General features: G+C 35.6%; 7 protein-coding genes, 2 non-coding genes and 2 pseudogenes across 13 annotated transcripts; 4 read left to right on the plus strand and 7 right to left on the minus strand.

The window, feature by feature from the left end:
* The first annotated feature begins 816 nt into the window (after positions 1-816).
* On the plus strand, positions 817-1595 carry LOC104717367 (uncharacterized; annotated as a pseudogene). Its single transcript, XR_015568760.1, has 2 exons — positions 817-1222; positions 1420-1595. The product of XR_015568760.1 is annotated as an uncharacterized LOC104717367 (transcript).
* Positions 1474-3572, minus strand: LOC104717366 (putative protein phosphatase 2C 58). The gene is made up of 5 exons (XM_010434922.3): positions 3271-3572; positions 2509-2757; positions 2141-2417; positions 1909-2063; positions 1474-1812 (listed from the first exon to the last, which is right to left on the minus strand). Exons 1-5 carry the CDS (start codon positions 3301-3303, stop codon positions 1675-1677), a joined length of 852 nt encoding a protein of 283 aa, XP_010433224.2. The 5' UTR covers positions 3304-3572; the 3' UTR covers positions 1474-1674.
* A 2925-nt stretch (positions 3573-6497) lies between these two features.
* On the minus strand, positions 6498-7179 carry LOC104717368 (uncharacterized). The gene is made up of 2 exons (XM_010434923.2): positions 6918-7179; positions 6498-6815 (listed from the first exon to the last, which is right to left on the minus strand). Exons 1-2 carry the CDS (start codon positions 7098-7100, stop codon positions 6654-6656), a joined length of 345 nt encoding a protein of 114 aa, XP_010433225.1. The 5' UTR covers positions 7101-7179; the 3' UTR covers positions 6498-6653.
* Positions 7180-8072: 893 nt separating this feature from the next.
* On the minus strand, positions 8073-8987 carry LOC104717369 (uncharacterized). Its single transcript, XM_087470137.1, has 3 exons — positions 8730-8987; positions 8466-8629; positions 8073-8369 (listed from the first exon to the last, which is right to left on the minus strand). The coding sequence occupies exons 1-3, from the start codon at positions 8943-8945 to the stop codon at positions 8330-8332; spliced, it is 420 nt and encodes a 139-aa protein (XP_087326263.1). The 5' UTR covers positions 8946-8987; the 3' UTR covers positions 8073-8329.
* A 951-nt stretch (positions 8988-9938) lies between these two features.
* On the minus strand, positions 9939-10807 carry LOC104717370 (uncharacterized). Its single transcript, XM_010434925.2, has 3 exons — positions 10519-10807; positions 10256-10419; positions 9939-10130 (listed from the first exon to the last, which is right to left on the minus strand). Exons 1-3 carry the CDS (start codon positions 10753-10755, stop codon positions 10088-10090), a joined length of 444 nt encoding a protein of 147 aa, XP_010433227.1. The 5' UTR covers positions 10756-10807; the 3' UTR covers positions 9939-10087.
* A 229-nt stretch (positions 10808-11036) lies between these two features.
* On the plus strand, positions 11037-13062 carry LOC109124837 (ADP/ATP translocase 3, mitochondrial). The gene is made up of 4 exons (XM_010434926.2): positions 11037-11155; positions 11528-12031; positions 12122-12493; positions 12572-13062. The coding sequence occupies exons 2-4, from the start codon at positions 11558-11560 to the stop codon at positions 12866-12868; spliced, it is 1143 nt and encodes a 380-aa protein (XP_010433228.2). The 5' UTR covers positions 11037-11155; positions 11528-11557; the 3' UTR covers positions 12869-13062.
* A 204-nt stretch (positions 13063-13266) lies between these two features.
* On the minus strand, positions 13267-19987 carry LOC104717372 (transmembrane E3 ubiquitin-protein ligase FLY1). Of its 3 annotated transcripts, none has more exons than XM_087469626.1 (16): positions 19200-19987; positions 18503-18575; positions 18249-18376; positions 18040-18155; positions 17894-17954; positions 17695-17761; positions 17541-17618; positions 17282-17439; positions 17127-17186; positions 16940-17033; positions 16481-16648; positions 15737-16065; positions 15457-15573; positions 15221-15373; positions 14809-14878; positions 13267-14609 (listed from the first exon to the last, which is right to left on the minus strand). In XM_087469626.1, exons 1-14 carry the CDS (start codon positions 19338-19340, stop codon positions 15272-15274), a joined length of 1692 nt encoding a protein of 563 aa, XP_087325752.1. In that variant the 5' UTR covers positions 19341-19987; the 3' UTR covers positions 13267-14609; positions 14809-14878; positions 15221-15271. The 3 variants fall into 3 exon arrangements, with proteins under 3 accessions (XP_087325752.1, XP_087325753.1, XP_087325751.1); XM_087469627.1 differs by having other exon boundaries at positions 13267-14618; XM_087469625.1 differs by lacking the exon at positions 13267-14609 and having other exon boundaries at positions 14711-14878.
* On the plus strand, positions 13469-14805 carry LOC104717373 (pollen-specific leucine-rich repeat extensin-like protein 3 pseudogene; annotated as a pseudogene). The gene has a single exon (XR_015568761.1). The product of XR_015568761.1 is annotated as a pollen-specific leucine-rich repeat extensin-like protein 3 pseudogene (transcript).
* Positions 19988-20710: 723 nt separating the features above from the next.
* LOC104717374 (early nodulin-like protein 3) lies at positions 20711-21681 on the plus strand. The gene is made up of 2 exons (XM_010434931.2): positions 20711-20982; positions 21068-21681. Exons 1-2 carry the CDS (start codon positions 20793-20795, stop codon positions 21502-21504), a joined length of 627 nt encoding a protein of 208 aa, XP_010433233.2. The 5' UTR covers positions 20711-20792; the 3' UTR covers positions 21505-21681.
* Positions 21682-22933: 1252 nt separating this feature from the next.
* On the minus strand, positions 22934-23005 carry TRNAK-UUU (transfer RNA lysine (anticodon UUU)). The gene has a single exon. It is a non-coding gene; the product is annotated as a tRNA-Lys (tRNA).
* A 3455-nt stretch (positions 23006-26460) lies between these two features.
* On the minus strand, positions 26461-26531 carry TRNAG-GCC (transfer RNA glycine (anticodon GCC)). Its single transcript has one exon. It is a non-coding gene; the product is annotated as a tRNA-Gly (tRNA).
* Positions 26532-26567: the final 36 nt, after the last annotated feature.

Here is a 26567-nt window from a genome sequence, read left to right on the forward strand (position 1 = left end):
CGGTCTTTAATTATGATTGTTACGAAAACAGACGGTGTGAATGGCTGGCTATCGAGATGTTAAATTTTTTTTATCCTTGTTTAGCAAAGATGTTATTTTGTATTTTCTATCCAAAAATTTAAACAAACTTTTATTGAAATTATGAAGACATCCTTATACTCTGGTTTTCTACCCGAAAATAATTTGGTATAAATAGAAGTCAAACTTTTTTTTGGATCAAAAATGTTACACTTGATGTAAGGACACATTTTATTTTTTATGAAAAAACGTCTATATTATTATAAACACTCGAAACAGAAATAAAAATAACCATTGTTTTAGAGAATAGTTGACTAGTTGTAAAAAATGGAACTATTGAAGCTGTACACGAGGAAAACAACTGGATCCACCGAATGGTCGGTCAATTTTAGTTTCAAACGAAATTTATAACACATTAGTACAATAATTATGAATCTAGTTTCAGATTTCTTTTTTGAATTATTTGTATAAGTTTTACAGCTAAAAAACAAATCTCATGCATTACTAGATTTTAACTTTGGCCATCTCAGTCATCTCACAACTTGGCAAACTACCAAGTTTTTTATTTACGTTGTTGTCTCTACCAAATTTCTTAATTCATCAAATTGACCAAAAAATATTAGTTACGGAAGTTAGTTGGTCCATGAATACAAGAAACGCTTGAATCACCGTTTTGTTTTTAAGTAGCTCGCACGCGGCCGAATACCAATTAAATCTCTCGCATGCGTTACTAAGTTGAACTTTCTGTTTAAGTATTTAAGATAAGGTCACGATTACGTTTATTAGATAGATAGATATAATTAGACCAACCCACACAAAAAAAAAACAAAAAAAAAAAAACAAAAATATTGGTGCATGGCTAGGATGATGATGAAAGTAGCGTTCGCGATGACGTGCGTTCTGGTTGCAGTCACAAGTGCCGACGCAGCGTACCGTCCTTGGCCTCCGGAGTGCGTAGACGTGGCGAACGTGATGGTGGAGCAGTGCAAAATGTTCTTCGTTCATCAGGAGTCTCCACCAACAGCCGAATGCTGTCGCTGGTTCAGTAGTCGCCGTAAGAACGCGAAGGAGAGGCGAAGGCTTTGCCGGTGTATGGAGTTTTTGACAACAGCCTTCAAAACACTCAGGCCAGACGTTTTGGCTCTCTCTGACCAGTGCCATTTCAGTTCTGGCTTTCCCATGTCTAGAGACCACACATGCACTTGTAAGTTCGTTGCTTTGTTGAATCTTTGATCCACCTTAACTTTTTTTTCTTTCTGTTTTTGGACTGGATTCTTCGGAATGGTTTTGGAAGAGCCAAACGAGGTCGTTTTGGTGTGATTTTGATTCTAATCAAAAGTGAAATGCTTGTTTGTGTCTTAGCAACTATATAATACGTTTATTGTTTCTCTGTTTCGGCAGAGCATGGGAGACTCAAAGATGATGACACGGCCTAGAAGACGGACACTCTTACTATTGTATTTTTAAGTCTGGCGATTTCTTATTTTCATTCGTTTGTGAAGAAAAGCATGCTTACATAATATATTACATCTTCTGGGAAACCTCATTACTGGGGTTTTACATGCACAGTTCGAGCATATATATCTCTATCTTGCAAACTCAATGGTAAACTATAGACATAAAAAAAAAAAGTCTAGAAAGAAGAAGGAGAAGGGATTAGTGGAACTTTACAACGATACAGGAGATGTCGTCTTTGCTCTTCTTAGCTATAGCTTCCTCTATCAAGTGCTTTGCAGCTGCATGCGGATCTTTGATACTCTTGATCGCATCAACAGCTTCTTGGTTCGATAATACCTATAGTTAAACATCGAACATCATGTTAGAATAAGTATTAGGAACTGGCTAACCCACGGTTTGAACCAGAGCAAGATACTAGGTCATTAGACTTACCTTCCAAATACCATCACTGGCGAAAAGGATGAATTCAGTGTGATCATCAATTGCCTGGTGTGTTATGTCCGGTTCTGAGCTCAGATGTATCTTTAAACTCTTATCTCCAAACGCTCTAGCAACTGCTAACTGTCCATCCACTCGTGGAACATCCCCTGCAACGTTAATCATATATTAACATCTGCCAAAGAAACCGAAAGCGTAATAGTCACAGGGAATTACATAGCTGTACCTGGGATATTCGATACAAAGCCGCCTCGTTTCTCTATTTCCTTTTTCTCCCTACTTGGTTCATGATCAACTGAGAGCTGATGCGCAACGCCATTCTTAGACATCACTGCTCTTGAATCTCCAACATTAGCAACAACTAGCTTTTGACCATCAATAAGAATTCCCGTTACAGCCGTTGATCCGCCTTTACCAAGCTTAAGGGATTGCTGCAATATCACTGCATCTGTTGATCTGTAGGCATTCCTTATAGCATTCTCAGTGTCAGTCCAAAAATCCTTCTGAAAGAAAACACACATAATGGATCAGTCAGACGGTAATTCACAAAGGATCTCCCTTTAAGCCTCCAAAGAGATTTCTTGACCAAATTACCTCTTTTAGAATGTTGTCAAAGAGATTAGTCTGTAAGTATTTGGCCACATCATGACCCAAATGACCATCAAAGATGGCAAACAAACCCAATTCATGGCCTTCAAGTTTCTTGAATTCAGAGACTACATAATCCTCCATAGGATGGCTAGACTTGCCCTTCACACAGTAAAAACCATGTGTGATGTTCTTCCACATCTTGCTTTTACCTCTTCCCATATCAGGAGCTGATCCGCAGAACCCAGCCTTTAACTAAATATTTCACACAGCAAAAACAACAGAGTTAAATAACACTGCAATCACTCAAGATCCAAAAACACTGTCTATCCACAGATCCTTCAAACCAAATCAGTGATAAACAGTCAAAGTTTCTACTCTTAAGTTGTTCATCACACCCATGAAAAAAACCATAAGCACAACAGAGATCTATACACAAATTACAGAGCCACCTCTCAAGTTTGAGTTTTTATCAGTAAAAGCTAACAGGTGTGTCCAATTCCGTCAGATTCATTTATACCCATGAGCAGGAAAAAGCAAAAATCATAAATTTCCAAAGGAATCAAACTCGAAACTGCATTTGTTAATCTAACTAACTCACTCACTTAAACCCTATTTTATTCCTCAAAAGAAAAAGTTTCAAGCTTTGCTAATAGAGAGAGAAATAGCTAACAAACACAGAAACTGATTCCAGAGAACAGTGAACACTAAAACGAGATTCAGATCAAAGGAGATCTCACAGTTCAATACCATCAAAGAAGCGTATACCTTCATCTTATGGAGAATATTACTGCCTGCCATTTCTTAGAGACGATTCCTCTGTATCTGTGTGTGTGATGAATGAATGACGCAAAAACTGGAGAGAGGAAGAAGACTTTGGGTTTTATAAAATGGTTTTGACTTTTGATGTTATAAAGAAATGTGAACTGCTCTCTCTCTCTCTCTCTCTCTCTCTCTCTCTCTCGGTGACTGTTATCGGCTGCTACTACGTCCCACCAATGCGGACGCGTTCTCTCCCTACGACTTTTCTTCATCCCTTTTTCCTTATGTTATTATTTTTCTTTATCATTAATTAAACTTTTAATTGCACCCACTTAATATACATTAAATATATATAATATAAAGAATAATCGATACAAAAAAAAGAAAGCTTTTTAAGAATAAAGTGGAGAAAGTTCTTTTTCAAGCCTTTTTTTTTATTATACTACAGTTTTTAATAGTAGAAAGAGTATCATGTTGCATCTGAACTTCAAACGGTTTAGCTTTAACCATGTTAATTAATTGTTCTAATTTTTGGTTGATAGAGAATCAAAGTAAAGCGGACTTACGAACCATATTTCTTTTTCTAATTTTTTAGAATAAATTAGAAAAAGTGGAGGGGAGACAATTCTAATTGGTCAATAAAAATATATTGAAAGACTAGTTCTTTTGTTTTTTTTCTTAGATTAATTAATCTATTATGAAAAGGAAAAAAGTAATTCCTATAGCTCCAATAAACAAAGTAAATTAAAGCAATATAAGCATAGGAAATAGAATAGTGCATTTACAATTCATGTGACGGTATTGATACTGTTGAAAGGTGTTTTATTTGCTCAGTTTCTTTGGTTCCTTATAAATAAGAGCCCAAATTCAATATTCAGTAAATTTAATCTATAATTTCATTTGTAGTGAAAGTGGAAAGATTCGTGAAAGTAAAAATGACAAGATAAGAACTAATAGGAATCGTAGTAATTTAATAAGTTCTAAGGATTTCAGTATAACTTCTTTATGGTCTAACATTCTTGCTAATATGGTATCCTCGTTCTGTTCTGGATTGTAATCTCTAATAAAAAAGATAGCTCCATGAGCAAAAGCTCCTGTCATGATCTGCTTTTATAGAAGCTTTTATTTTCGTGCTTATCTGAATTGAAAGAAACAAAGAAGACTTTTTAATATGAACCGATTAAACGATCTATATCTATATATAAATAAAAGAAAAAGAACATGTTGATTATATCAAAATTATAGAACAATAAGGAATTTTAACTTATTATGGGATATTCTCGAAACTCACAAAGAAAAAAAGAAGTGAGTTAGACAAAAAGAGAAGTAACTTGGACAAAAACCAAGATGGCCCTTTTAACTCATTGGTAGAGTAACGCCATGGTAAAGCGTAAGTCATCAGTTCAAATCCGATAAGGGGCGTAGGGGTAGCTATATTTCTGGGAGCGAACTCCATGCGAATATGAAGCGCATGGATACAAGTTATGACTTGGAATGAAAGACAGTTCTGGCATGAATTAGATTGCTGAATTAAAGAAGTTTATCAAAAAATTGAAGATCTAAAAAATTTGCTCGGTTATTGATAGAGTGAATAGATCTGCCATTTCTTGAAATCTCTCTTCTAACTTAATTTCCTGGCGTGGTTATTGGCAGGAATTGATTGAAACTTTAGCATGAGCTCATGAACGCACACCTGATGTGAACTCTTTGTATCCTTTTGTAATGATGTCATATCCTATGCCTGGTGGAGAGCCTAAACCTTCAGAATACCTTTTTGGTTGTGCAAACCAAAGAGAATGGTTTTTTCGGACGTTTTCTAGGATCTGAAGGCGTTTCCCATTTAGATTCATGGACCCAATTCAAAGTGGGATCTTTCATTCATATTTTTTTCCACCAAAAACGTTTTAGAAAACTCTTGGACCCTCGAATTTTTAGTATCCTACTTTTGCGCAATTTTAACCAGAATTATTATTCTAATGACGTCCAGTTTATCTAATACAAAAGTAAGGTTTATTTTTTTAATCTTATAATAAAATTACACATTTTACATTATATTTTCCTAGATATTTATGTAAATAAAAATTTCAGACTTAATTAATTCCCAATTGTCCTTAACTTTATCTTTGTAAAATTGTTTAGTGAAGATGTCCTTTTCCTTTTTTATTTTTGTTGCGATTGATTATGCGTACGTTTTGGCTCCTTATTAATTAATGTAGCAAGCAAGTACTACTACTACTACCATCCACCACCATATACTTTTTGTTTACATTTTCTTAGTTCTCCATGAATTCTTGTCGTCCTCTCATTCAATAGATTCACCTTTCAGAGAGTTTTCTTGGCTCCTTCCAAGGGTCTTCGTCATCCGTCCAATTTTTTCCACATCTTAGATCGGTTTTTTCACGTCAAGCAATTAATAATGTATTCATTTTTTTTATATGAAAAAACAAGTAATTAGATGATCACATATGTGACTAAAACTCTGATATGTGGTCATTATTTAAAAACATCAATTATCCCAAGATTTGATTCAATTTAGATCATCAAGAGGATAAAAGATCTTATTGTCAAATCACACACATAAACGAGGGGGGGGGGGGTCAAAGAGTTGGTGATTTGTCTAATCAAAATTTCCTGATTGATATGATCACACTCACATAACATTAGGAATCGACGAGTTTAGTGATTAGTTTAATCGCCCCTTTATTGATTGATTTATGAAACATTTTTTTTAACAGTATGTTTTAACATTGTTTTCACACCTGTTTTATGTGGATTGGTATTTTATTTGTTCTTATCTTCGAGTCAAGCTTTGTCAATATGGACGACTAAAAAGACCAACTTGTTTCATAAATTAAATTTGGATTATCATATGATGGAAACGTTTATTTTGAGAGAGTTGGTGGTACTGGTGGGTAACATATAAAAGTCGTCATTAGAAAATGGAAGACAAAAAAATATTTTTGTCATTAATTATGAAAAGCAGAACACTGAACACCACTGTTTTCTTTTTATAAGTGGACAATTAATTTATTTAGTTTCAATAGTACTGAATAAATTGACTATTATCTAAATAAAATATGAGTATTAGTAGAAAATTGTTAATTGCTCTAATTTTCAGTCAGACAGAAACAGAGAAATTAGAAAAAAAGGAAGTGAAGATAATGGAATATTGACTGAAGAATCCACAAGAGGCAGAGATGAAAGAACAGAGGAGATACAAAAGTAGATTCTTATTTTTTAATATCTCTTATTTTATTAGATTTTTGATTACGATATAAATTAAAAACAAAAGGTAAAAAAATGCTACAAAACTAGTATAAGATAAAAAAAGGAAAGTAATTAAAGATCAAAGAAATTATCATCATTCTTAAAATGGCTAGATATATCTATTAAAGATTCCAGCTCAACACATGTGATTCATCTTCAGTTATATTAGGGTCTGGGTTTTGTGCGCAAGGTACACATCTTATTTTCCAAATTACCTCTAATTCAGGGCAATCGCACCGTACCCTTACCTCTTCCTTACCATTTTTCTTCTCCAATCCCTGCAACTACATATAGTAACTTCGGTTATACTTATCCCACTGGTTTAAAGAACCAAGAAATTAGAAAGGAAAAAAGAAAAAAGAAAAGGAAGAGAAGAATAAATTTACAGTAATTGGAGACGTAAGTTTGAGGACGTTATTCAAACGGCCCACTCCTCTACAATACTGTGGAGAGGGCTGCATAGGTATTCCCTCGATGAAGCTCTCGAACATGTCCCTGCACTGCTGCTCTTCCTCGCTCATGGAAACCGCGGACGTGATCAGTGTCATAAGCAATAGAGCACGATGCATCTTAAATTATTCTCTAACTAAACTGATTATTAGGGCGACTGATGAGTACTAGCCAAGGTATAATTATTAGATGATACGTGTTCCATCACAAATCTATATATGTATTTTTATTGGTTAATTAGTTTATATGGAAATTATACTATGGTTAGTTTAAAGAAACATGCAATTCTCGTGCTTCCTTCCGTAAGTAATCATGCAATTTGTATAGGTTAATTTGTTAGACCTAACCAACCAGTCTTTATTATTTTTCCCAACTTTATTTTTGTAAGTATTGTAGTATAATGCTTTAAAGGTCTCTAAAACTCCTTTAGGTCTGATATTTATGTTATGACTGATGAGGAAAATGCATGATTAATTCTTTAACAGTGTTGCCTGAATTATTTTAACAGGATATAAAGAAGATATATAGGTTAAAAGGGTGACTCATATATTTCTATTCACTGCTAAATCAGGTAAGAGCCGGATTCGGATGTTACAACTTACAAGTAATGACGAATTATATTAAACAATTTTGAATAATTTTAAGATTTAAGTTAAAAATTGGTAAATTCATAGTAGTTATTTTTTTTTTTTGACAATAAATTTGTAGTAGTTATTTTTAAACGGATAATGCGCGCGGCCGGGTACCTCGGATAATTGACTTAACATTTTTTTTTTTTTTACTTTTTCAGAACTTCAAAATTTTGTGAATGAGTCATTGGGCCTGTCAAAATATGTATTTTGGTTTATTCTCTTATTGTTAGAGATCCTCTATGAGCTTATTCATAATTGACGTTAAATTTGGAAATATTAACGTCAGAAAATATTAAGACGCTTTCTAAACCGACGGTATTGCTCTTACGTCACTTTATACTTTCGTTATGTTATTCTACTATAGTATACTATATTTACGTGTCCACGTTTCTATTCTTATCCATATTTGGTATGAATATGATCGTCCTTTTGGCTATGCAAGTGTAGAAACGTTGCGAGAGCAAGAAATTTGGTCAATCCTTAAAGCAATTTATGGTTTTGTTTCTTAATGGACAATGCCCACTTTTATCCATAAACAACGGTTGTGTAATCACTTACGGAAATTAAATTCTATTTACTTGTGTTACACTAGCTAGGCACCATTACAATAAACTCAAGTACATATCCTTTTAACTATATATTGCTGTTACAAGGCTTCCCATTAGGATATACATATATATATATATATATATATATATATATGTATATCCTTGCAATTAATTTAATCCTTCAGCGTCGAGATTCTTGGCACTTAACCTGTAACAAAAAAAAAAACCAGTTAATTTGCTCATTTATGCATAGGAAAAGACTACACCAAGCAATAAAAAATGTAGGGAGGAGAATGAAAATAACCGAGAACAGTCCATAGCAACGGAGATGGGAAAGCTGAGAGTAAGAGAACAACGGAGGGGAAGGTTACTAATGGCGTTGGGGAGAAAAGGAAGGTGATTTGCATTTGCCATTATCTCTATGCACACACACACTCTCTCTACCTCTCTATGTTCCTCTCTCGATCCCTATATTATTCATTAGAAATAATTAATAATAATTCATTAACGGTGAAACCGTGAAAGAAGTAACCAAAATCGAAGAATCGAGATAGAGAGTAATATATACAACTGGAGGGGTTATCTTGACGCCGTGGTTCAAGTGGCTCACGCCTCTGCAGCATTCTGAAGAAGGTTGCTGGTACACTCCCTCGACGAACCCCATGCACGGCATGAACCTCACGAACACGTCCCTGCACAGCTCCATCGGATTAGTGTCCTGAGAAACGGCGGTTTTCGTAAGAACCAAGAACGTTACGATCAGTATGGTACGATCAATCGTCATCGATCTTTTTGACTGGATACACTAGCGAAGATGAGATGATTTGTGTGTGATCGCTCTATTTATATATATATAGTAGTTTAGTACTAATCAATTTGTTTAGTTTCATGAACTCATGTGCTTCTCATGCTTCCTTCTTACTCGGATTAATTCCAGTTGATGAGTTCTCTTTCAGTTTTCTTGAATCTTTTGAAATAATTCATAATTTTTTTCTTATATTTATATATACATACGTGTGTTTTAGTGTTTAACATTCTATGTATATCTTAAGGTAATTAATTAGTAGGTTATAATTGCATGTAATTCGGGTTTATTTATATTGCATTCCATGTGTGAAATGTTTGAGGTGTCTTGTCATCTAATACATGCATGAGTTCATTGCCTATAATCTGGTATCATCAGGACAGTTTTTAACTAGTTTTGGATCACAAATTCGAACGACATCAGTACATCACCTTGATTGTCTATAAATTCTTGTCCGTATGAAAAGGAGAAAAAGATATAGCAACATTATTAACAAGTCTTTACTATCTTATAGATTCAAAACTTATAAATTAATCTTTTACTAATTAAAATGTACATTGTGTTTTAAGTTTATTCAATAAATAAATAATTTTGGGTCTTTATCGTTGCGCTGTGAGTGGATATATTACCGTCAATCCTCTATAAGAAAGAACTCTTATAATATCACCTCCTCTTTGTAAAAACCTCACTATATATGTTCCAATAAATTTACCATTTTTTTAAAAAATATATTTTTAAAAAAAATAACTTATGTGTCGATGATGACTTTTCTATTCGGCTACTCATGTCCCATAATCGGTTAAGAAATGACCAAGTGCGAGAAATTTGGTTGTTAACACTTCAGTTTACGATATTGTTGCTTAAATTGATGGACAAAACTCTCTTTTAATGGTTAATCAGGTTATGGTAATTAATAAGTAAGAAGTAGGAAGCCAGTTGATGAATGAATGCACGTATACACACAATCACTAATTATTAAAGAAAACTCTATTTGCTTTTGTGACATAGTCACTAATACAATACACTCTTATACTGTATATAACTTTTAACTATATTGCTGTTGCATGCTACAAGTCTTCCCTTATCAATATTGATACATGTATATCTTGGATTCTTGGTAGTTAATTTGAGATTTCAGCGTTGAGATCCTTCGTGTTTCTAAACCTGTAATAATAGAAGTATCAATTAATTAGTTCATACATCGAGAAGAAATGTAACAAAACGTCATTTTTTTCTCCCAAAAAGACTAAAAACGAAGCAAAAAAAGAAGAGAGGAGAATGGAAATAACTGAGAACAGTCCATAGCAATGGAGATGGGAAAGCTGAGAGTAAGAGAACAACGGAGGGGAAGGTTGCTAATGGCGCTAGGGAGAAAAGGAAGATGATTTGCATTTGCCATTATCTCTATGCATGCACACACTCTCCCTGTCTCTCTATTCCCATGTATCGTTCCCTACGTTATTCATTATAAGTACTTAATTAATAATATAATTAATGGTGAAAGAAGAAACTGATCGTAATCGAAGAATCGAGAAAGGGAGAGTGTATATACTGGAGCCGTGAACCTGACGACGTTGTTCAAGTGGCTCACGCCTCTGCAGCATTCTGGAGAAGGTTGCTGGTATATTCCCTCGACGAAGCCCATGCACGGGGCGAAACTCACGAACACGTCCCTGCAAGGCTCTATCGGCGGAGGGGGGTCCATTGGATCATTGTCCTCCACGGAAACGGCTGTCTTCATCAGGACCAAGAACGGCGCCATGACTAATATGGCTCGATGTATCTTCATATTGATCTATTTAACTGAGTAAATTAGCGGAGGTGAGATGATTTGTGTGAGATCACACTACTCTATATAGTGATAATAGTACTAACCAAATTTGTTTAGTTTAATGAACTCATGTATTTCTCATGCTCCCTTCTTACTCGGATTAAATTTTGGGTTAAATGAAGATAAAATCTAATAAAAATTAGGATAATAATAAAACATAATCGTGACGACTCGGGTCCCTTAAATCGGGCCCAGAAAGAAACGGGTCAAAGGAGTCCAGTAGCATTTTCGTAATGGTAGATAAATATATGTCCTTTTTCGTCTTTTGGCAGTAAGGACCAGAAACATGTAGAACCACTCCTCTAGCCTCTTTCAAGAGCTCTCTCTGTCTCGTTTAAGCTCCGGAGATTAACCTTCGGTAAGCTCTATCAACTCCAAAAAAATTCTAGCTTTATCATTGATGATTCTCTTACTGCTCTCTCTCTCTGTTTTATTGCTCTGCTTCTCGTGAGAAATTATGCTTCTTTATGCCACCTCGTTGCTTTAATCTTTAGAAATGGAGGAATTCATTTGAGCTGAAACTAGGTTTTGGTTGTGATTGTATTTGTGAATTATGTAGCATTGTAGTTGATAGATTGTAATGGTGGCTTTTAAAAAAAAGTTAACTAGGATACGTCTTCTCTGTTTTTGTTCCAGTTTTGGTTATGATCATTGTCTTGAAGCATGTATATAGAATTGTCGAGAAAGCATGAATCTTTGGTGTTTAATTTGTTTTTTTGTTGCTTTGCAGATCACTTGTTACTGAGTTTTACTAAAAACAATGGATGGATCAAAGCATCCATCGGTGTTTCAGAAGTTTCATGGTCAACCTTACTTGATAAGTAGGCTTTCGCCGAGTGTGCAAGCTCGTGAGTACGGCGTCTCTGATGCTTATGTCAATGGAGGTTTGCATAGTCTATTGCATTCAACTAACCAAGGCGTTGGATCTTCTTCTCTACCTCATGGTTCATTGCCTGTTGTATCTGTTCAAGCCCCTAGTGAGAAAACTGGCACTGGTTTCTTGATCGATTTCCTTATGGGAGGGGTATCGGCTGCTGTTTCAAAGACGGCAGCAGCGCCTATAGAACGTGTGAAACTCTTGATTCAGAATCAAGATGAAATGATCAAAGCTGGCCGTCTCTCTGAGCCATACAAAGGAATCAGTGATTGTTTTGGCCGGACAGTCAAAGACGAAGGAATGGTTGCTCTTTGGAGAGGCAACACTGCCAATGTTATCAGATACTTCCCCACTCAGGTTAGCTTTTGCTTCTTCTTCTTCTTCGGCGTGGTATTACTGATATAGATGTTGAGATGGGTGTGTTAAGCATAGATTTCTGTTTTGCAGGCTTTAAACTTTGCGTTCAAAGATTACTTCAAGAGGCTGTTCAACTTCAAGAAAGACAAAGATGGCTACTGGAAGTGGTTTGCAGGGAACCTGGCGTCTGGTGGTGCAGCTGGTGCATCATCTCTGCTATTTGTGTACTCTTTGGATTACGCTCGTACCCGTTTGGCCAATGATGCCAAGGCGGCCAAGAAAGGTGGTCAGCGGCAGTTTAATGGCATGATCGATGTGTACAAGAAGACCATAACCTCTGATGGCATTGTAGGACTTTACCGTGGTTTCAACATCTCATGTGTTGGAATTATAGTGTACCGTGGGCTTTACTTTGGATTGTATGATTCCTTGAAGCCTGTGGTTCTAGTCGATGGTCTCCAGGTACTAAACAAAGAAAACTCTTCACTTCAACATATTGAGTCCTCTGTTGCAGTTTACTCATTGCTCTAAGCTGTGCAGGATAGCTTTCTTGCGAGTTTCTTGCTGGGATGGGGAATCACCATTGGAGCTGGACTGGCGTCTTACCCAATCGACACAGTGCGTAGAAGAATGATGATGACATCAGGTGAAGCAGTGAAGTACAAGAGCTCTCTTCAGGCCTTCTCTCAGATAGTCAAGAACGAAGGGGCCAAGTCACTTTTCAAGGGTGCAGGTGCCAACATCCTCCGTGCTGTTGCTGGGGCTGGTGTGCTCGCAGGCTATGACAAGCTCCAGCTCATTGTGTTGGGCAAGAAGTATGGCTCTGGTGGTGGCTAAGCGATGAAGATGATGAAAGAAAAGCCCTTAAGGTCTATGAGTGAATAAGTCTGTGTTCCTATAAATGTTGCTTTAAGAATACTGAATGAGTCTACTCTGTGTGCAGTCGTGGTGTACTCTGTGTAAAGTCCTAGTGTACTTCTGTTAACTTTTCTTGACAAAAGAATAATACAAAGAAAAACCTGTTTTTGTTATCAGTTTGATTGACACAGACACAGTTCGTAAATAAAGTAAAACCTGTTTTTGTTATCAGTTTGATTGTGAACAGTGTTCACTGAACACGTACATGCTGAGAGATCCGAAGATTTTAAATGTAAGGTTATGCCTATAGTTTGTATAATTCAGATAGGCTTTTCTTGGGTTGTAAGCGAATGAGTGATCTAAGTCCAACACTAAGATTTGGCCTTGAAAGGTGTCAATTTCAGATCCCACTTCAAACCACTTCAGATAGCTACAAGTAAGGAGGTGAGTCCTTTTCCTTGATCTTATACCACCACTAGATTCATCCTCTGCAATAATTACTCTAAAGAATGAAACATAAAAATGTCTGTCTATATAAACCAACATACTTAAAACGAAGGATCTATAACTTGTCTTTCAATGGCTCTCTCTCTAACATTTCACGTCCTTATCTCAGTTCTTGTTCATCTATCTGTAGTATCAACTGCAAAGCATAGCCATCACCACCACGCAAGCCCTAACCAGCAGCTTCAGCAAGCGTATCATGCACTTCAAACATGGAAGAAGGTCATCTATTCCGACCCAAAGAACTTAACTGCTGACTGGGTTGGTCCTTCAGTCTGCAGCTACACTGGCATCTTCTGTGCCCCATCCCCTTCCGATCCAAACACTCTAGTTGTTGCCGGAATAGATCTCAATCACGGTGACATCGCTGGTTTCCTGCCTGAAGCCATTGGCCTTCTGTCTGACCTTGCTCTCATCCATCTTAATAGCAATCGCTTCTGCGGCATCCTTCCTAGTTCGTTGGCCAATCTATCGTTACTCTATGAGCTTGACCTCAGCAACAACCGCTTTGTAGGTCCTTTTCCAGATGTCGTCCTTTCACTCCCTTCTCTAAAGTACCTTGACCTTCGTTACAATGAGTTTGAAGGCCCCTTGCCTCCAAACCTCTTCACCAATCCCCTTGACGCCATTTTTGTGAACAACAACCGGTTAACAAGCCTCATTCCTCGAGATTTCACTGGAACAACCGCCTCTGTTGTCGTCTTTGCCAACAATGATTTTAGTGGTTGTCTACCTCCAACAATAGCCCGCTTTGCAGATACCTTGGAAGAGCTTCTCCTAATAAACTCAAGCTTATCTGGGTGTCTACCCCCTGAAGTCGGGTATCTCTACAAGTTAAGAGTCCTGGACGTGAGCTACAACAGTTTAGTTGGTCCTGTACCTTACAGTCTCGCTGGGCTAGGCCATCTAGAGCAGCTGAATCTGGAACACAACATGTTCACTGGCACTGTCCCACTTGGAGTCTGCGTTTTGCCCAGTCTACTGAACCTTACTTTCTCTTACAACTATATCAGTGAAGAAGAAGGCATCTGCAAGAACCTGACTTCTAGAGGAATACCCGTCGATGATCGCTTTAACTGTCTGCCTGACAAACCGCTTCAGTGGAGCCAAAAAGTATGTGATGCTGTACTTGACCACCCCATAGACTGCTATGACCACGAATGCTCAGCCATGGCTCCTCTGGTTGCTCCATCTACCGCAGGACCTTCCATTGCTCCTGGTCCATCTGACACATAAGGATTCACTTGTATGCGCACAATGACAAGATGTTATGTATGCAAAGAAGATGAAAGAACAAGAAATGTGTGAAAGATTTGGTTGTGGGGTGAAAGAATATGCACTAAGATTGTAACATTATACAATTATACAGAACACAAAGTCTATCCGCGGTATCTAGCCGCAGTTACAGATTCCACCTTTGCTCTATTTTCATCTAAAAATCTTCTAAACCTCTCCAAGGACCTGAAATTAGAAAACCAGCTCCACCTGTTTCAGAGTCAAATTTTGCAGCAGTTAACTTCGTGATTTTGAGAAAACTCACACTCTAGGAATGTTTGACAAATTATTTCCGACAAAACAGGAACCAAGAAACCTGGAAAACACTAAAATAAAAGCATGATTCCTCATAGGCCAACCATTTACAGAGCCTGAATTTTCTCATTCCGAGTTCTCATTCATAAAATCACATTCAGGTTTGTTAACAATAAGTTTCCTTCAGACAGAACCAAAACACAATCTATATACCTAATAAGCAAAGAAACCAGTACTAAGAACTGAAAAAGATTAAAAAAAAAAACTCCGGTTAGGAAGTTCAATTTGAGTTGTTACCCGCAATAAACTGAGTGAAGCAGGTACATCCTAACAAACCGAAAACATCCTCTATGCTGGAGGAAGAGAACGCCGACAAGTTGGGCACTCCATTTTTATATCCATCCATCTCTGTAAGCAGCCCGAGTGGAAGAAATGTTCACATGGAGTTACCTGTTCTCAGAACAAACACGCTAATGATTATGTCTGTTAGGGGAAAAGATGTAGTTATTAGAAGCCAAAAGAAACTGCTGTACCATGCAATCACTGGTATGCTGTCTGAGATCAATAGCGGTCATGCAGATAACGCAATCAGTGTTGCGGCTTACGTCCCGATTAAATCTTCGGTGGTAGTTATATTTCTCTGGTAGCATCTGCGTGTAGGTGTAAACGATTACGAAAGAGATTAGCTGTAGGCAGATACAACTTAAAAAATCGGAAGGAGACCTGAAATATCCAAGCCAAACTGAAACCGAAGAGTAAACTTATATATAGAACGTTCCATATGTAGTTTACATGGAAAGAGAACAAACTAACCTGACGAGGAACAAAGCAACGTGAACCAAAATAATGCTGAAGAAGAAGAATGATAGCTTGCAACCCCATGAATGTGCACAAGCAAACGCACCAGAACTTGTTGGGCTCTACACGCATGAAGTTGTGTGGGCATCCAAAAACATATAACGGTATAGCTAACCGTGTAGCTGTCATACCCAAGATGTAATAAGGATGCAGAGGCTTTCTTGAATCCCGGACGACATTGGCAACTATCTGTGGTATCCAAAATGAGTACATGAGAAGGAGAATCGGCTGCATGTAGTTGTGGAACTGGTACATTATCAAAATGCCTCCAAGAAGAATCCCATCTGTTATAATATAGTGATAATGATGAAACATCAGCGTTAACATCTGAATTGCGTCAAAGATTCAGCTAAATGAAAATAAAAGTCACATAAATGGTGAGAAAGTTTATCACACAAGATTCAATGCAGATTATTGTCTTTAAATTCAAATTAACTTACATTAGTAAGTGAGTGTAACCAAGCAGGGATAATTAAGAAATTTTGAGGAGACAATCAATACCATTTTTTCCCTACCAAAGTTAAAATAGAGTTTCCTAAAATGCAATTCTTATTGCGAGATTACATTTTTCTGTGTTGGATGTTTGGAAGAAAGAGGAGAAGAGAATCAAGCAGTTATATCACTCATATCATAAAAGTGCAGGAAGACAAGAGTTTGAAGCTTGAATTGATAACAAAGACCAAATAAGGAAGTACTCACAGAAACGGCTGTAGAGAAAGGAGAGTTCTCGCCTCATTGTTTCCCAACCCTCTCCGCTGTTGGAAGGACGGGTTGCTTTCCATATCGCCAGAAGATATCTCATCTCAAAAATCGAAAAGACTACGAATTTGAAGAACGCAGCGGTTGCAAATGCATTAAACAGAGATTCTGCATGAGAAAAACATATATCACAATGTCAACTAGCATACGAGCCAGTCATACAGTAATAGAAAGTCTAACACAAATGAATGCGTAATTTATCAAACAGATGCATTAGCAACAAAGACTATTATCAAAATGCAGGGGATATACACAGTAAAAAAAAAAACTATCAAAAGCATTAAAAAAATATCACTGCATTAAACACCAAATACGTTACATGAAAAATACAGTCATATATTAGCTTTTAAAAACTTGGCATCTTACAACGCGTGAGTACAGTTATAACGATATACATACCGACTAATATACCGGCCGTGAGATGTAAAAGGCACAAATAAGCATCCATGATCGCTTGTTGCCCAATCATAACAATAGATACCTTGGCAGCACCCTTGTATACAAGAACTTCCGGAAGTTAGTTTTTTTAATTCATTCTGTACAAGAATAACAATATCAGACCATCTGGTTTACATCAGTATCTTACAGATTGTGTGTTACCGTGCTCCATCTGTCGGATTAACAAAAGAACCTGGAGGAAAGAGACCTAAATGCAATAGAAAGTTAAGGAACACGCTAAAATTGCACAACTTCTCAGCATTATCTTATGAAAGGGTAAACGACTATTTAAGTAAAGGATACAAAAGTAACCATCAGTGTATAGTTCACAGCTTTGTTATAGTAGACTTCGACGTTTACAGAAGTTGCATTCAGTAACAAAGGCGAGAAACAATCTCCATCATCACCTACCCCAGGGCTTTCCATCAATCCTTCCATGTGATAATAATTTTTGTCTCCATCTACCAAATTATGGAAAAGCTCCTCAACATAAGACTAAATATGACTAAGGAGACAAAGAATACGCCAGGATCAAGTCTATGTATAAAGTTAGAATGCATACTATTTTCACTAGAAGCCACACGGGATACTTGAGCTGCTATTTCGATATTACAGTGCTTCTCCATTTCATTGACTGGAGCTGAAGTACAAGAGAATTGAAGATCAGAGTCGCTGAAAAGTAAACCACACAGGAAAAAAAATAGGATACTGCTTACAAATTTTCCGTCTCAGTAATCTGTCTCTTGGAGATTCTTGAAACACTTGAGAAGAGAAAATTCCTAGCTGTCCAACAGCAGAAAAAGTCGACACTAGTAAGCTCTTGGAACATTTTAACACATCAAACCAGCCATCACAAGAAAAGCACTATCATTGATTCATTGCCTAACTGGGTCGAACTAGAGTCTAAAGGATTACCAGATGATAGGGATTTGATAGAAGATTATTGTCCTCTTGCCCTGAGTCACTCTCCTTGCCGCTATTAAGTCAAGTAATGAACAGACCTTGGAGTTAAGGGTCACTAATAAATCTTAAAAGCAGTTAAGTAAAACAAAAGTTAGTACCTATTAGCCACAAGGCGGAGTTGTCTAAAGGGCCATATATATACACCTTCGAGATTTATTTGTGCACCACCCACATTTTGTTCATTGTCAAATACGTCATGGAAAACAACAACACCCTGTTCCATGAACTTTATTAGAACCTCAAATATTGCATGCTACAAGATCAAGGGAGATCCCAAATTACAGACTTTAGAAGCTGAACTGTTCACCTGAACATAATGCACACCAGTTATCTTTGTTGGAACTGCCACTAACTCAACCACAGAATTACCATTTTCTTTTTGAAAGTCTTGAAGCTTTGAAGAGCGATTTACGGAATTCAGAAACTTCCAAGTTCCTGAAAGATACCCACAATAAACCTTTATATTCCAAAAGGAGTCTAAAACATAAAGCAATAGACATATACCCACAACACAGTAGACAATCCTGAAGTGGTAAAAATGAATTAAGACATGCCACAAACCTCTATATGTTCCTGTTATATTCCACGCGGAAAACGGTCCTACTTCAGCTTCTTGTTTTCTACCAAAGAGCCACTGCAAGTTCATGAAAACCTCACAAATAAGACCACTACCCAAACATTGCCTCGTTTACTCTGAAGTACTGGTATCTTGTTCACTTTGCACAGTCCGCTAAAATCACTAGCAATACAAACCCAAAACTGAAAATGTCATCCTAGATTCCCCACTACCAATGATTTTACTTCTGTAACAACTAACCAGCTTCTACCTAAGAGGTTAAGACACCATTATGGGTCTCATCTCACCACACTATCAAAATTCGAAAGATTCGCCAGCAGAACAAAGCTTGGATACTAATGGGCTAAATCAAGTTAAGATTAGATAACATAACTCAATCAAATCAAAATATGTTTTTCATTCAATATGGTCAATGTCCTAATATCATTTTACTATGATCAGCTCAACGTTGCTCGAAAAAAACAAAGCAGGTAATCACAAACTTAGAGGAGTCATCAATTAGGACCAATCATTCAGAAAACCATGAGCACAAAGAAGTCAATGAACACATTAGACAACAAACTAGTCAGACTTGCTAACTAAACCATAAACTTTGTTTCTGGGAAACATCCGGATGACCGAAAGAAACAAACTTTTTGAGCAATTAATCATCAATGAAAAGAAAAAGAAAAAATCACAAACCTCGTCGCTCCATGATCGAGTTTTCTCCCTAATGGGTCTTAATCCATCCGCTTGTTGCGAAATAGCCGTCAACCAAATCAATAAACAGAAGAGAACCTGACACTCGAACCCTAATCCCAAAACCTCCAGCTTCTTCTTCATATCACTCAAAAATCCTTTCTTTATGACTTAATCATTCAAAATCAAAAGATACGATTGGATCAGAACTGATTCGAGTCTTGCTCCAAAACCCACATCACTGAAGATAACAATCCATTTCTTTTTTTAGGTCACAGAAGCAAACACACAGAGAAGAGAGATGAAGTCAAAACAAAAGGCAGCATAAGATTGGTGCGCTGTATCAGACAAGCAGATACAAAGATGTTTACAGATAAACAACAACAACAACAACAGCCTTGAGAGATTTTGTAATAAACAATTATTAAAAAAAAAAAAAAAAAAACTCCAATTGAAATTAGAAATTTGTTTCTGCGGTCGTTGAAGCTTCTCAATCAACGTACTCTCTCTCTCAATAACTCAATTGTTGAACAAGTCGAAACTTTTTTTTTTTTTCTCTGATTTGTTTTGAGTTTTTAACTTTATTTAAGTTTTTTTTTGGTTCTGTTAAAAAACGAAGAAGGTTCAATGTTTTTAATTTTAATAGATGAAAGATGTTAGTTGAAGTTTCATATTCTCTCAGGTCTTCTTCCTTTACGCCTTCAAACATCTTGTTTCCCAAATCATTTAAAAAAAAAAAAAAAAAAAGACTAGAATACCAAAATTTACGTTTTTTTTTTGGATTAAAACATAAGTAGAAAAATTTAATTATGATCACTTTAGGAACATTTATTAATTAGATCCTTGACCCTACTGCTAAGATTCCTAATTCCCATTATAGAAAATAAAATTTCGTCTAATATTGTCCAACTAGTTTAGCTTTAAAGGTAGAGGAGAAAGTGTGTAAAATTTACCAATTTCTCTAATTAGGAGAAAGGATGTGTTACTATATATATATTATGCACACTACTTAATCTAATAATAGAGGATTAAAATGACTCTTCTACTACTAGTTGGGCTTCAATATTAGACGGAGACAAAATGTGTAAAGCCATTCTTACGATATTAAACTCAATCTACTTGAAAAAGCCCACTAAAACTTTATTAATATTGTATTATTGGGTGTTATATATAATTTTTATTTTTATATTAAGTAGAACAACATGTAACGTAAGTTTGAATAATAAATATCATAAATAATAAAGGATTTCAGTTTTTTTTAATATAGATATAAAGATCTGAGTGGAAAAATTGGTTGTTTGTGAGAAAGAACGTGAAAAAATAAAGTTAGATAGCCGTTAAGTCCATTGCATGTCGAGACGTGTAAAGAAAGAGAGAGATGAGAGAAAAAAATCGAAACGCTTTTAATTAATTTGCATTTCTCTAGGTAATTGATGCACTACACTGCCAAAAGCTTGACCTAACGGCTACATCTTCTTTACTTTCACCATAAATAAGCACATCTATCTCTTCTTGAGGTTGCAAATAAACACAAACAATTATAGAGAGATAACCTTCTAATTAAGAGAGAGAGTTGATAAGAGTTTTGGATCAGAGATGGGTTTGGTCAGGAGGAGGTTCGACTTTGATCTTTACTTGGTCATTGTGATGTTGATGGGTTTGGGGTTTACGATGTCAAATGGGTACAAGTTCTATGTTGGTGGGAGGGATGGTTGGGTCCTTACTCCTTCCGAGGATTATTCTCTTTGGTCTCACCGAGACCGGTTTCAAGTCAACGACACTCTTCGTAAGTCTTTCTCCTCTTCTCTTCCATATTAATAGACATTGTGTCAATACTAATGGACAAAAATAATTTTGATTTATATACAAAGATTTTAAGTACGCGAAGGGAAAAAATTCAGTGTTGGAGGTGAGTGAACAAGAGTACAACACATGCAACACGACTCATCCATTGACTTCCCTCTCAGACGGAGACTCTCTCTTTCTACTTAGCCACTCAGGTTCCTTCTTTTTCATCAGTGGCAACTCTCAGTACTGTCTCAAAGGCCAGAAACTAGCCGTCAAGGTCATGTCCACCGTCCATCACAGCCACTCTCCTCGTCATACCTCTCCCTCCCCGTCTCCGTCACCTTCACTGTCTACAGTCCATCAGGGTTTGTCCTCGCCGGGGCCTTCTCCAGGACTGGAACCGGCATCTGATTCACACACTCATGCTCCGGCTCCAGGGCCAGCGTTGGCTCACAATTCGGCCGGTTTGTTTGGTCCGGGGGTGGTGGTTTTTGTGATTATGATAAGTTATATGTTTTAGGGGTTTTTAAATTGTCGCTGGTCGTTAAATTTGTGAGAGTATTCCCTGTACAGTTATTTATCTGCCTGTTTTGTTGTTAGTATGTTTGAAGCACATAACCATTTTTAATGTGTTTCCCCTGTCTCGTAATTTGTTCTTGCTTAAGAGAATATTTAAATAGAGCTTTTGTATTACTTAGATGCGATTTTTTTTTCTTTTATGATTTAGTTATGATCATGCTAATTTATATCTATACGTACGTATCTGCTCATGCAAAACTTCTCCACATACTTAAATCTTGTACGTTGAAACATAGTTTTGTATATGTAAGAAATAAAATAATTGTTATCCGGGCCGCTTAATTATGCGAGTTACATGCTATAGATCAATCCAGCAGTGAGCGACCAAGTTCAGTGCTATTCTTAGTGAACGATTGAGATATGATCAAATCTTTTTAATTACAAACAAAAAATTAAGCAATCAACTATAGAAAACATTGAATAACTTATGGAGTAAGAACCGGGCAAACGACATATATAATAACCCACTTGAAACCAATTTTAATTAATAATCATTTTCTCTACTCGATCTCGATGATAAATTACATAAAGCTATTGATTATCGCTGTAATCATCCCGGTAGCTGCAGCTCCCGTGCAGGTGAGAGCTAAGAAAGTGAGCTGCAACTCAGAGATTTGCATGGACGGTGGGGACGAGAAGAGAACAATGGCAGGATTTGAATTGTAGAGCCGCAAGATATATTTAGCTATGGTGCGTTGAAGAAGAATAATGTACCGTGTAACGACGTGGTCGTTCCTATTATAGTTTTGGACCGGGCAAAAAGGCTAATCCATACAAACGAGGTTGTAGTGTCATTTACACAGATAATATTACCACACCTCCATTGCATATACTCGGAGGATGTCTTTAGAAATATTAAAAAATTGCAGTTACAAAAATATTAATAATTAAATGTAAAGAATCATTAAATTAAAGACATCCTTCTAGTAGACACATTTTAGACATTTATATCTTAAATTTGTAGACACTCACATTTTAAAATAACATTTTTTGTTTACATATGATATTTAATTTTCTTCATGTGAGATGTGGGATGGAGATGGTCTAATAGAAGCAAGCTATTGTTTTTTTGTTTCTTTCTATTCAAGAAACATTCTCACAGCTTGATTTATATTATACTTTTTTGATGAAGACTACGTACATTTCACTACATTCCTATCAATTCAAACACGTTTTGTTTATATAAGTCAATTCTAACATTTAGGTAGCTTTAATATATTGATTGAGTTAAATTGTACAAAGTAGACATGGTTTATTATTTCGGTCTGGTTGTTACTTCCTCATCCTCTTAAGTCTTGACTAAAACAGAAAGTAATTATAACAAAAATAGAAAGAAAATCATATAGGAGTGAACAAAAAATTAACAAAACCGCCGTCTGTGGGGATCGAACCCACGGCCACGTGGTTAAAAGCCACGCGCTCTACCACTGAGCTAAGACGGCTTGGGCGATTTAGTAAACTTTTCTTATTATATATATTACTCTTTAGGCCCTTTATGATTGGAAATAATTACTTCTATTACTTCTAAATTACTCTGTGCTAGTGACTATATATATGATATTCTAATGGCTAAAAATATTATAAACGGACTATTGATTACTTCATGCATGTGTTATTAAATTAAATAAAACCAAAGATCATCACTCAATACCATAAATCGATCCAGAAACATAAGACATCAGTGTAGATCATATAAAACTATAAAAGACATTGTTCTAAATATATATAGAAGTCATCATAAAGGGGAAAAAGAAGAATAAAATAATAAAATAGTTAAAAACAACACTGAAAACAAATCAATTAAACATCTTTTAAGTTACATTAAAACTTTAATGTTTGTTTCGCCTTGAACCTTTGCAGCTTGACGTATTTGCCCCAGTAGCTCGTGAAATTCATCCTGAAATTTAAAATTTTAATGAAAAAAAATGTTTTTGAGATATATAAGATTTAAGAAAAGTGATTTGATTAGATGTAAAGTGGATAATTTGTAGTAAAAATAAAATATGAAGGTTGTAAATAGATATATGACTTGTTTGCTTTAAAGATTGTATATCATGTGAGCATTAACTAGAATATTAGAAGTATATATATCAAAGAAAAGGCATTGAGACAGTTTGGGTACGTGCATTTGAAGTAACTCCTAGTGTTTTCACTTCCTTTGACTTGCTTCTGCCCGTATTTACGCCCATTAATTGTAGCCATCATCAGAGGTTTTGTTACACGACAGAGATTCAGATTTGGATACATCCAGTTGGGGGTAAAGGTTGAGTTACCATCTGCAAATGAGATAGTTGGAAACTTGGAACTAGATATTGTCTTCGCATGATGAATATGATAGCCACGGCTAACTCAATACCAGAAATCGATCGAGAAACATAAGACATCAGTATAGATTATATAAAATTATAAAAGACAATAATGGATTGGAGTAATTGAGTTTTTTAAGGGATTTGGTGGCTTTTTGATTTGACGGGCTTTTAATTAAACTTCAAAGACAAATTTAGTGAATTTCAAAAAAAAAAAAAAAAAAACCTTTAACATAGGATCAACCCATTCATGTCTAGTTTCCATATTTTAGATGTTCATTTAAATTTCAGAGGATAAATGCATCATATGGTTGAAAACTTGGAGGAGAAGAAATCAGGGTCAAGTATACAAATTATAAAGAAAACTACAATTAAACTAGTTAAGTACTTACGAAGAATGGGAAAAGAGATTTAAACTTTGTTTTTTAAACTAAGAAAACACCTCCAGAAAACAGAACTGAGAAAACGGAGTCAAGTTTTGGTTCTCTTTCGCAACATGTTTAATCAGTTTTGAATCATGCAGTCTGGGTTGACTCTGGTGGTGCAATTGACTCTGGTGCAGTAAGACATCCTCCGTTGTCCCTCCTCTAAAATGGTAGCGGTAGGAGTCCTATGAGTAGAGGTGTCCTGCCTAAAGCAATGTTTCTAACATTGTCTTGCTGCTGGCCACGGTTTTCAGACGCAAATTGCATAAATTCATCTAGTTTAGCATCTCGTTGGCTGATTTCTGCCCTCAAAAGATTAAAACAAACAATCATGTCTGCCTTCAGTTCGTTGAGCTGCACGCAAAGATTCTTATGAGACAGCTTGAAAAACAATTCCACAATTAAAGTAGGGATCAACGCTTACCTGCTCTTTTGTTGCAACCTTCTTGTTGAGATGATCAAGCATCTGACCCATGGGAAATTAAAAAAAAAAGTTTTTGAGATATATAAGAGTTAAGAAAAGTGATTTGATTAGATGTGAAGTGGTTAATTTGTAGTAAAAATAAAATATGATGGTTGTAAATAGATTTCTTGTTTGCTTTAAAGATTTTATATCATGTGAGCATTAACTAGAATATTAGAAGTATATATACATCAATTGATAATATAACACTTTTCTAATCGTTTACTAATATACCATTTTCTAATCGTTTACTAATATACCATTTTCTAATCGTTTACTTAGATGATTATGTTGCTATCACTAATAGGGTAATGCAAGTTTTTTCTAAACCGTCTAAAATCTTACTAAATTTGAAAAGTCATTTTGAAACTTGGAATAATGTACCAGATTTGACTCATCAAAAGATTAGGCCAAAGGTATAAGATAAATAACAATTAATTCATTCAGATTGTTCATACCATATTAAAAATTGTCTTAGCTTATATGATCCATCCATATTCATTAAAAATGTATTGAAAAAATCTTGTACTCCCTCCATTTAGTATTACCAGTCATTCTAGGTAATTTCACACATTTAAAAAAAAAACAATTTAATTTTCTGTTTTACTCTTCATTAATACATTATTTCATTTTTTAGGTAATTAATAAGCTAAAGTGAGGGATAAACTGGAAATGTTATTAATAAAGTTGCATTGTAAATATTAAACGATAAGTAATATAAAACAAAAATGTAATTTTAGAATGACAAGTAAATAAAAACGGAAGGAGTATTAGATTAAAAAAAACTGCCTTTTTAATTTGGTCGAAAAATAATTACTTGTATATTTTTACGAAAGGATCACTTGTTATTAGTTTTTAAATTGATTTTAAAAAGGCTTACTATTAGTTAGTAAATATAACGTAGGCAATCGAATAAAACATGCCTTGTATTCAAATATACAAAATTATGGTGATAATATGCTAAAGACTATTATTTGCTTCATAACATTCTGCGCATGAAAAAACTTATCCAAAAAACCATATGACACTCTAATGGCTAAAAATGTTATGGGTAAATCAATCAAGAAAATGCATCCTTATTAGGATATGTTCTTACAAAACACAGTTAGAAAAAAACACTAAAAACTATCAAAGTGGAGGTTGTTAAAAAAAACAACTTTAGTTCTTGTCTCTTGGTTTGACTTAGTTGGGCCGTGAAGTGGTTTACGCATTCTGAGCCTAAAGAAGAAGATGCTCAACTCGTGAAAAATATTATTAATGGGCCTAAAGCATTCTGAGCCCATTACTTTTGCTGTCAATATTTTTCTGTTTTTACTGCATTTCAATCTCATAATTTTTAACTTCTGATACACATTGTATAATGAATGATACTGTATTAGATAACAATGTCATCACTGCATCACATAAAGAATGATAAATCTAGGATTTTACATGCGAAACTATATCAGGATTTATGAACAAAAATGTATGGAGTGAAATTCACAATCCATCCTGCATTTGTCAAAGTAAATTTTTTTTGCTCTGTTTTGATTTCTTGGTAAACCAATTTTGGACTTTCAACGCTTCTAACTGTGCCTTCCACTAAAAAAGACATACCGGTTTTGTTTGGTTTATTCAGTTTGGACTTTCAACGCTCCTGGGTATTTTGGATTATTCACAGGAGAGAGATCATCCACTGCTCAGTCGACACAAAATATAATCTTTGCACCAGCCGGGAATCGAACCCGGGTCTGTACCGTGGCAGGGTACTATTCTACCACTAGACCACTGGTGCTATGTTGTACATTTTGAGACAATACAATCTCATCTC

This window comes from Camelina sativa, chromosome 10, assembly GCF_030686135.1.
Source record: "Camelina sativa cultivar CO46 ecotype springtype chromosome 10, ASM3068613v1".
Classification (NCBI taxonomy): Eukaryota; Viridiplantae; Streptophyta; class Magnoliopsida; order Brassicales; family Brassicaceae; genus Camelina; species Camelina sativa.

Coding starts and splice junctions, on each gene's coding strand:
- LOC104717366 (XM_010434922.3), bottom strand. CDS start 3,303: ATGGCAGGCAGTAATATTCTCCATAAGATGAAG. Junction 2,758..3,270: donor ATATTCTCCATAAGATGAAG/GTATACGCTTCT, acceptor TGAAATATTTAG/TTAAAGGCTGGGTTCTGCGG. Junction 1,813..1,908: donor CCAGTGATGGTATTTGGAAG/GTAAGTCTAATG, acceptor GTTTAACTATAG/GTATTATCGAACCAAGAAGC.
- LOC104717368 (XM_010434923.2), bottom strand. CDS start 7,100: ATGCATCGTGCTCTATTGCTTATGACACTGATCACGTCCGCGGTTTCC. Junction 6,816..6,917: donor AACTTACGTCTCCAATTACT/GTAAATTTATTC, acceptor TACTATATGTAG/TTGCAGGGATTGGAGAAGAA.
- LOC104717369 (XM_087470137.1), bottom strand. CDS start 8,945: ATGACGATTGATCGTACCATACTGATCGTAACGTTCTTGGTTCTTACG. Junction 8,630..8,729: donor TCAAGATAACCCCTCCAGTT/GTATATATTACT, acceptor TGAATAATATAG/GGATCGAGAGAGGAACATAG. Junction 8,370..8,465: donor GTTGCTATGGACTGTTCTCG/GTTATTTTCATT, acceptor TTTTTGTTACAG/GTTAAGTGCCAAGAATCTCG.
- LOC104717370 (XM_010434925.2), bottom strand. CDS start 10,755: ATGAAGATACATCGAGCCATATTAGTCATGGCGCCGTTCTTGGTCCTG. Junction 10,420..10,518: donor TCGTCAGGTTCACGGCTCCA/GTATATACACTC, acceptor TGAATAACGTAG/GGAACGATACATGGGAATAG. Junction 10,131..10,255: donor ATTGCTATGGACTGTTCTCA/GTTATTTCCATT, acceptor CTATTATTACAG/GTTTAGAAACACGAAGGATC.
- LOC109124837 (XM_010434926.2), top strand. CDS start 11,558: ATGGATGGATCAAAGCATCCATCGGTGTTTCAGAAGTTTCATGGTCAA. Junction 12,032..12,121: donor TCAGATACTTCCCCACTCAG/GTTAGCTTTTGC, acceptor TCTGTTTTGCAG/GCTTTAAACTTTGCGTTCAA. Junction 12,494..12,571: donor TTCTAGTCGATGGTCTCCAG/GTACTAAACAAA, acceptor TAAGCTGTGCAG/GATAGCTTTCTTGCGAGTTT.
- LOC104717372 (XM_087469626.1), bottom strand. CDS start 19,340: ATGAAGAAGAAGCTGGAGGTTTTGGGATTAGGGTTCGAGTGTCAGGTT. Junction 18,576..19,199: donor CTCGATCATGGAGCGACGAG/GTTTGTGATTTT, acceptor ATGAACTTGCAG/TGGCTCTTTGGTAGAAAACA. Junction 16,649..16,939: donor CACGGCCGGTATATTAGTCG/GTATGTATATCG, acceptor TTTCTCATGCAG/AATCTCTGTTTAATGCATTT.
- LOC104717374 (XM_010434931.2), top strand. CDS start 20,793: ATGGGTTTGGTCAGGAGGAGGTTCGACTTTGATCTTTACTTGGTCATT. Junction 20,983..21,067: donor TCAAGTCAACGACACTCTTC/GTAAGTCTTTCT, acceptor TTATATACAAAG/ATTTTAAGTACGCGAAGGGA.